The 13,600-nt window shown below is 35.2% G+C and overlaps 1 protein-coding gene across 2 annotated transcripts in view; it reads left to right on the top strand.

Moving 5' to 3' along the window:
- The window catches only part of LOC145694783 (mitochondrial sodium/calcium exchanger protein-like), a 177,142-nt gene extending 164,071 nt beyond the window's left edge, over window positions 1–13,071 (top strand). For both annotated transcript variants that reach the window (XM_081771418.1, XM_081771417.1), the window contains exons 13-15: window positions 5,977–6,057; window positions 6,406–6,473; window positions 12,339–13,071. In XM_081771418.1, the coding sequence (XP_081627544.1) occupies window positions 5,977–6,057; window positions 6,406–6,473; window positions 12,339–12,533 (344 nt within the window). In that variant the 3' untranslated portion in view covers window positions 12,534–13,071. The remainder of the gene's footprint in view (window positions 1–5,976; window positions 6,058–6,405; window positions 6,474–12,338) is intronic.
- Window positions 13,072–13,600: the final 529 nt, after the last annotated feature.

Below are 13,600 nucleotides of genomic sequence, written 5' to 3'. Positions count from 1 at the left end.
TGATCTCTCTCTCTCATTATCCTTAGCTCAATAATCTCTCCAGAGACGAATATTCAGTCCAAGAGGAACGGGAATGGGGAATGGCGGAATCTTCACATCAAGGAACTTCATAATTTAAACAATTTACCAAACATTGCTAGGATCATCAAGTCTAGGAGACTCAGATGGGCAGGTTATGTAACAGGAATGGAAAAAAGTAGGAATAGTGTAAAGTTTTAATTGGAAATCCAATCAGAAAACGATCATTAGGAAGACTAGCCCAGGGCCGTCGCGATCAGGGGGGCGCCGGGACGACAAATCAACAAAATTCAAGAAATTCAGATTGTTGGTAAATGACATTTTTTAAAAAATGATGCTAATTCAGATATTTTAATAATAATCAGGCAACAGCTAAGTAAAATTACTGGTAATGTACATCATCATCTAGGATTATTCAACTGGAACTGTGAGAAGAGTTTTTATCTTGGAAAACTGATCGAGATCTGCTACTACTTACTTTTCTTATCCATATGACAGTTTGGTACAAACTGAAGAAACTTCAGTAGAATTCAATAACATTTCTTTATTCCTATTTCGTCCAAGAAATGCTCAAGTAATACCACAATAACTGCAATACTATAATTATCTGCTTATTTTGGCATTACTTGATAACAGGTTAGCATCACAAATACAACTTCGCACGTACTTTCCAATCAATAACAGAATAAATATCTGTTCAGTCCTTCAATTCTATACTAACCTCATAAAACAACTGTGTTTATTAACTATCAGGAACGTAGCCATGGTGGGGACTCAGGGGTTTCTCCCCACTAAAATGGAAAAAGAAATCTTTATAACATTGAAATTTAGGCTATCCTATATTGTTTAAATTCAAAACGGCTTTCAAATAGGCATTACAATGCAATTTTAAGGCTTAATTTTTACACAAAGTTTCGACGGGTACTGCCAGACCTCGTGTACTTGGGGATTGGGGTACTCCCAGATTCCCTTTCCTGGTGTACGCGAATCTAAATCCTGGCTACGTCCTTGTCAGCCATTAGAATGTGAACAACACACATCGTTGTTGTGTCCAACAAACATATATTTTTTTAAAATCATTTTCCATTCACTTTAAAAAATTGACATAATACCAACTTCTTTTATCTTACATTCCATATTTAAATCTAAGAGTACAGAATAAACTCTGGTTGTTTTTCATAACACACTGGGGGGGGGGTCCTGGGAATTCTCGCTCTGGGCCAGTAAGTACGCCAGAAATTTTTACTTGGGGGAGTTCAAAATGAAAGGGAGGGTGTACTCTCAGAATAATGATATAATTTTTAAACAAACTCAAACAAGAAAACAGTATACAGTGAAACCTCCCTTAACGGACACCTCTCAATAACGCACACCTCTCAATAACGGACACCTCTATAATACGGACAGATTTTTTTGTCCCGGCAAAAATATATGTTCTCTTATGGAACAAAACCCTCCCTTTTACGGACACTCTCAGATACGGACGCGGGCAGTCCTTTCTTCCCCCAAACGTTTCAATAACCTCTTCATAACGGACAAGAATTTTTCTCGATTCTGCGATATATTACAGGAGGCAAAAGTATTTTCCCCACAAGAGTATCTATCATGAGTCTAGACCGGTGAACCATCAAACAGAACACCTTCAAGCTGAACTTCAAATTCTTTTATTCTGCCCTCAATAAATTGCTTTCTGGGGGAAATTCTAGAAAACCTTCAATAAGCTATAACACTCATACAGGGTCAGTCGTATGGCCAAGAATTTTATACGAAAGATCTTCCCTTCCCTAACAAATTTAGTCCTTTTTCCTCTGGACCTTGCATCCTTTCGACGATTTCATAGATAACAAAACAAACGTTGTTTGTTTTACAATAACATTTTCAACGAACAATGTTTCCTCTCTTACATTCTTAGTAAAGCAACTTTCTCTAAGAGGATATTCTTTGCGATTGGGGCTGAGTCAACAAACATATGCACTCCCAATAACTTGCCTTTTCATATATTAACACATCACCCAGCAATAATACTATTTAACATAAATTAATTTCTCCTTCACCCCTTCCAGTAATTCAAATACGTACAAATAGAGTATTTTCATATTGAATTTTACGTATTTACGCTCATACATAATATATCTACTGTATATTACTCCATACAATTACCGTTGCGAGAAATTAAATTACTGTAACCTCTCTGTAACGGACACCTCTCAGTAACGGACAAAAATTCATGTCCCATTGGTGTCCGTTATTGAGAGGTTTCACTGTATTTTGTTATGCAACTATTGCAATACTACTACTACTACTACTACTATTACTATTACTACTACTACTACTACTACTACTACTACTACTACTACTAATAATAATAATAATAATAATAATAATAATAATAATAATAATAATAATAATAATAATAATAATATCATCAGCTTTTCGCAGTGGTAGGTTCAATAAAGTAAGTTCACACATTTGAACATTTATTATTATTATTAAACTAAGTAATGCAGTGAAACCTCTCAAAACGGACATCGGTGAAAGCGATTATTTGTCCGTAAATGAGAGGTGTCTCTAAAAGGAAAAGTTCTTTCTCATAACACTACATCACACATATTTATGGCATGGAAGAATAAGAAAGTTTGTCCTCTTATGAAGATGTCCACTATTGAGAGATGCCCGTTAAGAAAGGTTTTGTTGTATTAGGAATTAACCTCCACTATTTCACCCAGTAATTACATGTGAATTGATTACATACGAATTATTGTAATTATTTTGCAAAATTCTATTATTTCAATTTATTCGCCCCCAGCAAGCTTTAACGGGTGATTTTTTTCCAAAATATTAATTGGGAAAAAATTCCCTCGTCCCATGCTGAAATCACATTCGTTTAGTAGTTATTACTGTACATAGTTTCAATTTCATTATTTTAATATTCTAACCATGTTGTTAACGTTAATTGTTGTAATATTATTCGATCTCATAATCTCTGTTCCTGCCCCTTCCTGGCTACGTTATTCGCTCTGAATATTATTAAATAATGAAATAAAATTGAAATAAATAAAATTATTCATTGATTTAGTTGTTTTCCAGAAATCCAGTTTTTCAATTTACAAATATTTTGCATCTTTTTGTTTTGTCTCCTTTAATATACCCTAATTTTTATAATCCCAGGGCTCATAGTGGTCTGGTTTCTTGTAAATAGTTGAAAAGTGACCAAAAATGGCCAAAAGCACACGAAAAGGTGACCAAAATCTCATCATGCCCCTTTTTTCTTTTGTCAATTTCTCCATCACCTCTCTCTTTGTTTGTTGTTTTGTTTCTTCTTTACTTCTTCTTTTTGAGCTTCCTCCTTTCTTAAGTTTTCAAAGTATGCTTTGTGGTAACTGTAAGCAGACTTACCAGATGTAAAAAGGTTTTGAGTAAGTGGAACCAGTTCTGGCCTATTGCCGAATTTCTTCATCCCAGACATAATATTTAACTTCGCATTAAGAGTTCTCAAAAACGTGAAATATTCAAATTCATCACCTACTCTTAAGAAGAACATACAAGAAGCATAACACGAACATGATGAACCACATAAACACACACACACACACAACGTTGAACGGAGCGTTAACTATTACGAGAGAAAACTAAAAGATTATTACGATAGAAGAAAGAATAGACACAGAAGGGATCTCAACCCCACCTTGAGAGCTTAAGTATCCACCAACCGTCCACTGTGCTTTATAAAGAATAAAAGCTGAAGTGAGAATAAAGCTGACTGTTTCATATGTGGCAGCAAGTACTGAAGCTTTCAGAAGAGTAATGAGTAACAAGTTTCTGCCTTTTTCCATTTCTGTGTTTATATTTTTCTTAGAAAAATGCCAATGCAAAACATAAATCACACGAAAAAGTCACTTTACTCCTCAAAAAAGTAACTTTTAGTGACCAACTTGAAAAAAGTAAATTTTAGTTTTAAAAAAAGTGACTCGCTATGAGCCCTGTTCCGCTCAATAATTTACGTGAATAAAAATATACTTTACAAAAAATTAAGCTAGCACCAAATGCGTTACTCCATAACACTAGACAGTCTAAAGTATATATAATTAGTACTTCGATCGATCTTTTCATTTCTAAAAACGTTTTGACTACACCCTTCTAACGCCCGTCCGTTGATACACCATTTGCAGAGCAGGCTCGAAACCAGCCACAGAGCTTTGGGGAGCCATGAATATGTTAGGAGGGATAAAGCCATTACAAATTCTCTTACAAATATCTAAATTGTGCATTGAAAAATTTAGGAAGGGCCAGGCCCTCCCTAGCCTCCTTTGGTTGCGAGCCTGTTGCAGAGTAGCACTTGCCAACTGAATCTCGTATAGGCTTATTACTATATTGTCACATTTTTCCTTATTCAGGAGGAGGTAGGTGAATGACCGCTCAAGACGTTGCCAATTTCAATCATCTGAATTTGTCCATCAATCTCTTTTCTCAGAAATGACCGCGGAGTCCAGGAGGGTAGGTATCAGCGGTCTGTTTTGTCAATTGTTTCAATCGAAACACCGCCTGAAACAATGAGGTCATGTGGTTCCTCGAAGCCGTACAAGAGAACGAGGTCGCTTAGTATTTTGAAGTGAAATAAATAAATACGAATATTGCCTTCTTTCCTAAACGCTAAACCTTTATAACTTGATGTAATAAATAACCTATATGATACTGATTGATATAATTGGATTTGGGGGAGTATTCCTTTTCCATCCAGGGGTGTGTGTAAAGAAATTTGGAGGGGTGTCAGGGGGTATTGGGGGGTGTAGATTACTCCCTGCTCTGGGCGCTTACAACGCACGCGACGGCCCTGAACTAGCCTCAGATGAGAGGACAATATGAAGGTGGATCTAGCAGGAATGGGAATACGAAGTAGAAACTGGATACAGTTGGCTAAGGGCAAGAGTCAAAGGAGAGCTCTTGTGAACGTGGCATTGAACCAATAAGCATTAGTTAGAGCCTCAATATACAATTTGCAATGTTGTCCATTATGTTCCTTTAGAAGTAAATTCCAGTGTTGGGTTATTGTGTCCCAGAAAATTGTCAGCATCGCTTTTTCGGTCGACGTGTTTTGAATTTCTTCTTGACCGGCGAGGAAGGATGTTTCCGTTACATGCTTTGGCGTTTGCTTTCTGGTTCAAAGTGGTAGATTCATGCCACATTCCCCGTCCCTTCCTTCCGAGAAGACATCACTCTCAGCAGCAGCGTATCAACCCAACAAACATTGATGGATAGCTGCACACGATTGGCTTGTAGTATTCGGTTAGTTGTTTCAGAATTTACTTCGTACGAACTTTACGTGAACGAAATATATTGTTAAATAATCTCTTATGCAGAAACATGGCTAATTTACAATTGATTAGGCACTTTGTATAGTCGCTTGTCTACTGTGCTGAGAACCATAACGCGCACTCATACATCAATATTATCTGTTGTGGATGTACTTGAATATCCAACTCCTTCCGTATGGGTAGCCGGCAATTCTCTCTGAACTTCTCGATCTATTCATACAAACTACGCCGTGATAACACTTTTCATATTGCGCTGAAAACTGTCGATACATTTCAGCCCCTGATACACCTTTGAATCACAGGAAATGGATCACGCCCTTGTTCTTCCTTGGTAAATTGAAAGTGCCGCAGTTACCTTTCACCAGAAATCACGTGATAAGGGCCGATTATAACAAAATATATTCATAATATCAAGTCATATGACTAACACAAAAATACTTGTAATTATGGAAATGTGTAAATTGATATTGACTTTCTCTCATACATTAAAAACATGTACTTCTTGTTTTGATTCTCAAAAGTAACAAAAACTATATGATCAAATTGTATCTTCAAAATTTGATTCAGTGAAACTTCCACTGAAGATGGAAGCAAGACACCATATTGTACATGTATAACTAATTCCTTCCTTTGTTTTTAATTTCAGATTTCATAGCTGATCTAGCCATTGCAAGACAAGGTTTTGAGAAGATGGGATTCTCTGCCTGCTTCGGTGGACCATTATTCAGTATCCTTTTACCATATTAAAATAAGTTTTAAAGAAAATTAAAGCTTAGTATTCTACATCTAAGTGTGGTGAAGCGTTATTCAGTTGTTAAAAATCCACCGGTTTTTTTTTTTTTCTTTTAGGTTATACGCCAACGCCATTTATTCTGACAAATGTCGAATGTAAAGATCATATGATGTTAACGTAATAGTGAAATTCGGAAGATTTGTGATTTTAAATTATCCGTTGAATGTAGTTCCCTTTCACGTTTAAGAGCACTTATATTTTTAATTTAAGCAACCTTCTATAAAGAAAATTTGATATATTAATTGTCTAATTTCTTTTCGTTTTCCTTAATCAATTTTTAAGATACTCTTTTAGGAATTGGAATATCTTTTACTGTAGCCACAGTTCGAAGTGGTAAACATAAAGTTAACGTAAGTACTTTCTACGAGTTGGTGGGATTTAACTTGGCCTATTTCCTGCAAAATAAATAGTTTTCTAGAACACATGTCTACATACTAATCCAGTAGAGTTACTTCTGACTGCTGTTATATAGGTGACAGCGGTTCACAATTAATGAATGATTAGCGAGTAATTGGCTTTGTATTGAGCTTACAATTCTAATCTGTTATAAGTCTCTTTATAAGAATTTTCACGAAGAGCATCAAAAAGTTCAAGCAGTTTCGTTGTAAGTATTCATCGCCACAACATAGATACACATTCACGTGTCCAGCGTTTTCAACAATGGAGTGCTCACAACAATGGAAATAATTAGGAAATCAAGATTTTGCACGGATAATGCACTAGATATTGTACTAGTACATACGTCTGCGTGATTTGAGATCCATTGGTGAATTACTTACTGAGATATCGTGTTCCGCGTTTTCAACAATGAATGGTTGTAACATTGGAAATAATGACTAAATCAAAATTTTGCACGGATAATGCACTAGATAATGTTGAGGTACGACAATGTTCTAAGTTTGGTTTTATTATTGCTTTAAATAAAATAGTTATTGTGTTTCAATCTTTTTTCAATTTTCTAATATACTTCTATTGGCCGAGGGGTGCGCTATCTAATGGGTCAGCTTCAAACTACTTAGAGGTAGGGAAGAACCTTAATTGTCTTCAAAATAGGCTCCTTGAGCGCACACACACACACACTTCTTCCCCGCTCCTGCCATTGCTGGGAACAACTTGAAAGTCCTATTTGGTATGTTTCGAAGTTCAGCCGTCGCATTGTTTGAAGAGCCAGAAATCCGCTGGTGCTAAATCTGGTGAGTAGGGAGGCTGGTAGAGGAGGATTTCTGGCTCTTCCCGAAGATCAAAAGGGTCTCAAAGGTAACCGTTTTGTCACCGTAGAAGACATTCATACCAACGCAACGGCTGAACTTCGGAACACACCAAGACAGGACCTTCAGCTTTGTTTCCAGCAATGACAGGAGCGGTGGAAGATATGCGTGTGTTCTCAAGGAGGCTATTTGGAAGGCAATTAAGTGAGCGTGTACCTATCTTGTGGTAATAAATAGTTACAATGAACTTCCGGGAACTTTCTGATTTCTGCTCGTACAATATGGTTATCATAAATCTCTTCGTGCTGAGTGACCCGGTGGGAGCTCAAGTGATTTGGATTCCATGTTAAAAGCTTGCATCTTTAGATATTTTGTTTCTACTTAAAAATGGACGACAAAACAATCAGTATTGCCACGTAAACTTCACCTGAAGACAGCAGAAAAAATTTTTAAATGAAGTGTTAAAGATTTCCGCAACATTCCCCATTCCTTACAGTATTGAGTGTTTTCAAAATTTAAAAGCTTTAGCTACTTGAGAAATAATATTGCATCAGAAATGACGTTTATCAAGTCAAAATCGTTACATCTCAAAATCATTTAAAAAAAAAAATTCCAATTCTTAGTGCTATGTTAGTAGCTGGTTAATGATACAAGCACAACATTAGTGCTCATACGTAGTGTTGTAAATAGAAAAAAAAAAACGTTCGTATTTTTCAGAAATGTATGTTGTTGTTTTTTTTAAAAAAAAAAACCGGCTCTCGTTTTTTCTACATTTCGTTTTTTTTTTCAAATAGTCATTTGTAACTCATCTTACGTCTATTTAAGTATGAAATATTTTTATGTAGGTGTAATTACTGTAAAATGCAACATAAATTAAACGCTAGATACTGATACGCTACAGATATTTTACAATTTATATGAGTAGTATACCTACTTACAATTCGGGTTTCAGCAGTTTTCATCAATATCAACCAAGAAATAAAAATAGAAATGAAATTTTGTTTCTTCGTGAAATCAGGCGTTTAATAAGTGCAAAAATAATGTCACGAACAGTATAAAATTCAAATAACTTGTCTAAAGATAAAAACTAATACTAATTTGCCTAATAGTATTTTTCTAAGTATCATATATAAATAATTTGTTGACTAGATATATATTATATGCACAGCCGGCTCTGCCATATGTGCAGCACCTGCATTTGCATGGAGATGTTTGGAGGGTTCGACAAAATCTGTCATAAGTATATTATTTAAATTAAATATTTCTTGTTGGAAACAGACTTCATGATGATGGTACTTACACTTACTAAGCTGACCTTCTATTTGAATACTACATTCATAAATTTATGTTTAGGTCGCATTAGTTTAAGGTCACATGGACAATGCTAAAGCAAATGGTTAAATAAATCCCAACATGAATTGCTTGTTTGTTGTCAAATGCAAGAACTCAATTCTCGAGCATATGTTCCATTTAGTTAGTTATCACAGTTCTGATAGGATAGCTAGTCTTTTCTTTGTCACAAACAAGTTCCTTATCACTGAAGTTGGAAACAAGTAAAAAAAAAAAAAAATGTAAAAGTAAAATCAAGCAATAAAGATAAAAAAGCTAGTTGCATTTTAATTGCAAATTGATATGTTGAGATTGAAGTTCGATATTAAATTCTATAAAAAGGGTTACCATTTTTTAGGTGTGTTTGCTTTATCTTCACTAACATAATAAATGCGAAAGGAATAATCACACAATTTTGCTCGTATAGGTACAAAGAAACAAACGATTTGTAAGTTACGAGGGCTTCGACTCAAGTTCTGTTGATTATTTCAATAATCCGCAACATAACTCAATAAATAGTAGTTGCCAGGAAAAAAACATGAAGAAAGACGATGTTTTTTATTGAAAAAACTTCACAGAAAGAAAACGTTTTTTTTTTTTTACAATACTACTCATACGCACAAAAGGTTATTAAGCAATTAATATGGCGATTCTGGTTTGACGTCAAGCCAAAGTGCCTACCTGTACAAATAAGCTTTGCGGAAAATGAAAATAGTGTCAGTCGTCAGTGTTAGTGCTCGTACATACGAAAAGTTATTAAGAAATTAAAGTGGCAATTACGGCTTGACGTCAAGCCAAAATCGCCACTTTTACAAACAGACTGCCGGAAACGAAGACGGTGTCAATCATTACTGATACGTTAGTGCTGGTTAGCTAAAAGCTAAGTGTTAGTACCCCTATGTACGAAAAGTTATTAAATTAATGTGGGGATGCTGCGTTGACATCACGCAAAACCTGGCCACTTCCACAAATAAGCTTTGCAAAAAAAGAAAAGGGTGCCAATGATCAGTGCTACGTTAGTGCTTGTATATACGGATAATTATTAACAAATAATAGTGGCGATCATGGCTTGATACCTAGCCAAAATCTCAAATTTCACAAATAAGCTTTGCGGAAAACGAAGAGGGTGTGAGTCATTGGTGCTATGTTAGTGATGGTTAGTGCTACAAACTGAGCGTTACTCTCCTACGTATAGAAGTGTATTAACAAATTAAAATGGTGATCCTGGCTTGCCGTCAAGCCAAAATGGCCACTCCTACAGATAACCTTTGCGGAAAATGAAATGGGTGTCAGTTGTCAGTGTTATGTTAGTGTTACAACCACAACATTAGTACTCCTATGTACAGGGAATTATTAACAAATTATAACAGTCATCCTGGTTTGACTTTAAGCCGAAATCGCCACCTTTTCAAGTAAGCTTTAGGAAGAACAAACTAAGTGTCAATCATTGTTGCTACATTAGTAAGTGCTGCAGACACAATGTTAGTATTTCTAAGTATGAAAAGTTATTAGTAAATTTATTAGTAAATTATAGTGGTGGCCAGGCCTGAATCAACAGTTACAAATAAATGTAGCAGGAAAAGAAAAGGGTGTCAGTTGAGTGTTGGTTAGTGCTAAAAGCAAACGTTGATATTACAACGTACAGAAAAGTATTTAAGAAAGTAATATGACAATACTTGATGTGAAGCCAAAGTTGCCATTTTTACAAATAAGCTTTGCAGGAAACGAAAAGCCCTTCAGCTATTAAAAATATGTTAGTGCTGGTGCTACAAGCAAACGTTAATTATTACTTTTATGTATGGTAAATTATTAAATTAAAGTGTCCATTGTGGCTTGACTTCAAGCCATTTTCGCCATATTTATTTGTTAATAACTATCCACACGTTGGAGCATTAATGTTGTGCTTGTAGCACTAACGGTTGACATCTCTTTTGTTCTTTCCAAAGGTTATTTGTAAAAGTGGCGATTTTGGCTTGACCTCAAGCTAGAATCCCAGTTCAATTTGTTAATATTTTTCTGTACGTAGAAGCATTAATGATGTGCTTGTAGCACTAACTAGCACTATCGTACCACTAACGATTAACACTTTTTCATTTTCTGTAAAGCTTTATTGTAAAAAAAAAAAAAAGTGGCGATTTTTGGTTGACATCAACAAAGAATCTCTACGTAACGTGCCCTACGTAATAGCACTAACCTTGTACCTGTAGCACTAATCAGCACTAACTTAGCACCCAGATAACTTGATTGTAAAACTGGCGATTGTGGTTTGACCGCCATTTTAAATTATTAATAACTTTCCCTGCGTAGGAGCACTAACCACCACTAACGATTAGACCTCTCTGTCGTTCTTTCCAAAGCTTATTTGTAAAATAGGCGATCTTTAATTTGTTAATAATTTTCCACGCCTGACAGCACTAACATTGTGCTTGTAGCACTAGCCAGCATTAAGTAGCACTAACGAGCAATACCACTTTCATTTTTCGCAATGCTCATTAGTAAAAGTGAGGCTGAATCCCTCTTTTTTTATTTATTAAAAACTCGTACATAAGAGGACTAACGTTGTGTTTATAACACTAACCAACATTAACGTAGCACTAACAATTTACACCTATTTTGTACTTTCCAAAGCTTATTTGTAAAATTGTTGCACTTGACGCCACTTTAATGTGTTTACGTTTTGCGCGTTGGAGCACTAACGCTGTGGTTGTACTACTAACCAGCACCAACGTAGCACTAACGATTGACGCCCTTTTCGTTCTCCGCAAAGCTTATTTGTAAAAGTGGCGATTTTAATTTCTTAATAAATTTCCGTACGTGTGAATACTAACGATTGACATGCTTCTTGTTTTCCGCAAAGCTTACTTGTAAAAATAGTGATTATTGCTTGATGCCAAGCTAGATTCACCATTAATATTTATTAATAATTTTCGTACGTAGGAGCACTAACGTTGTTCTTGTAGCACTAACGTTGTTCTTGTAGCACTAACGTAGTAGTACTAACGATTGGTGTAAGTTTTATTATGAGTTTGCAAATGTGGCGATTTTGACTTGATAAAGGTGCCGAAATGTTATCTAAGAAAAATATAATTATTCGTATTTTAACGTTACTGTAAGTTACCAAAATACTGAATATATGTTGCTTCACTAATATTTTGTTAGACTCGTTTTCCATTTTCGGTATTTTTATTTTTTATTTTTTAATAAATAATGGAAAGAGAAGAAATATTTTGTCAGAATATTTGAACATGTGCTAAGAACATACTCTGACATAACGGTAGTTTACATCAGATATTTTGTTCCTACCGATTCCAATGTTGTATTAAGTAAATTTAAGATTTTTTTTCCTTTTGAGATTGTAATGATTTTACAACTAACAACGTTATTAACGATTTTTGCTGTTAGCTGTATTTTTAAAATTTATTTTTTCAGTTGATATCTAGCTTTGAGTTAAGAAATTAAACTCGTTCAGCTTGAAGCTTTCAATGTAGTCTGGATTATTGCATCAAAATCTCTAGGTAATGAAACAGTACATGGAGACAACTATTAAACTGCATTCATAGCGTTGTTCTAATACAAGATAATAATAGTGGGAATTTTGATCTATCCAACATACGAGACAGTAAGTTATTTAATTAAACTTTTATTATTAATTTTATTTATTCACTTATTTGATTCCAGATCACATATGGAAAAGTGGGTCCAACGCTAGCTCTGTTTTTAGGAATCAGCCTTGTGTCTTCACTTATTGCATTCCCATTGGTTGGATTCAGAGCTACGAAAAGTTATGGGATCTTCCTATTGGTTCTATACACCGTGTTCATTACTTTAATTCTCCTTACTGAAATGGAAGTGATTACTCCTTTGAGAGTCTAAATGAAGACTATATGAACACTTAAAAAAAAAAAAAAAATCAATACATTGCTTTGAGATTTCACTGAAATGGAGGAACAACAGTTTTATACTTGCGGTATAAATAGATATATCTATTAAAAAAGGAATAGTGTGATATTGAGTGTATTTATGTGTATAAATAAACGTTAGGTTACGTTGCTTTGACATACTTAATATATCAAAGACAAATTTTACATTTTTTCCCTGTACTTAATATATAATGAGAAGGCTGATATTTTTTTGAAATGATTTCAAGAGTGCATTTCTTTGTGTGGTATGTGGTTATTTTTCGTGTGTATATGGCCTGTGAGTACTTGTATATGTGCATATTTGTACGTAGTGAAGTTGTTGCACATAGACTAGACTTTATATTAATGAGAAACATTTAAATTTTGTAATTTAAAATTATGGCTTTGTATCTTCTGTGATTTTACTCCTGAAGTGTACACAAAAGAAATAATGTTCACCTGTAAATTTACAGTAAAAAATGATAGTAAGAATAAAGAATATTCGTAAGTAATTATTTGTTATTTAACCTAATCAAGTGAAGAAAGTGAGAGCCTTTACCTCCACAGCAGCACTTAGGCCTTTAGCCTTGCTCTGTCCCGAAAAGCGAATAACCTTTACTTTACTAATAGTGATAATGAGTATGGCACTTCGCGATTAACTGTAATGCGTGTTGTCCCAGGGCCGCACCTGCTTGAGGTGCATACTCCCGAATAGTGGACTGGGTCCCACTTTAAGCAGTAGTTCCCTCTTCACTAGCCTTGGTACTGCACTGAACTATTGGGGCCGCGGTGGCTCAGTGGTAGAGCTTTCACCTCTGGTGCTTGGGGTCCCGGGTTCGATCCCAGCCCCCGCCAAGTGAACTTTGTGGTGGACAAACACCGCGTGCGTGGGTTTTCTCGGGGTTCTCCCGTTTCCTCCCACTTTCTTCATTCCACCATTTCATTCATTACCCATCATCACCGTCTCCTTTAGCCTAACCGGCATAACCGTGGGACGTAAAACTCAAAGATTTCATTTTTTTCATTTTTTGCACTGAACTA

Source organism: Thermobia domestica, chromosome 9 (genome assembly GCF_964235325.1).
Source record: "Thermobia domestica chromosome 9, izTheDome1.hap1.1, whole genome shotgun sequence".
Taxonomy (NCBI): Eukaryota; Metazoa; Arthropoda; class Insecta; order Zygentoma; family Lepismatidae; genus Thermobia; species Thermobia domestica.
The sequence above is the reverse complement of the archived record's forward strand: the minus strand, read 5'-3'. Positions and strand labels throughout refer to the sequence as shown.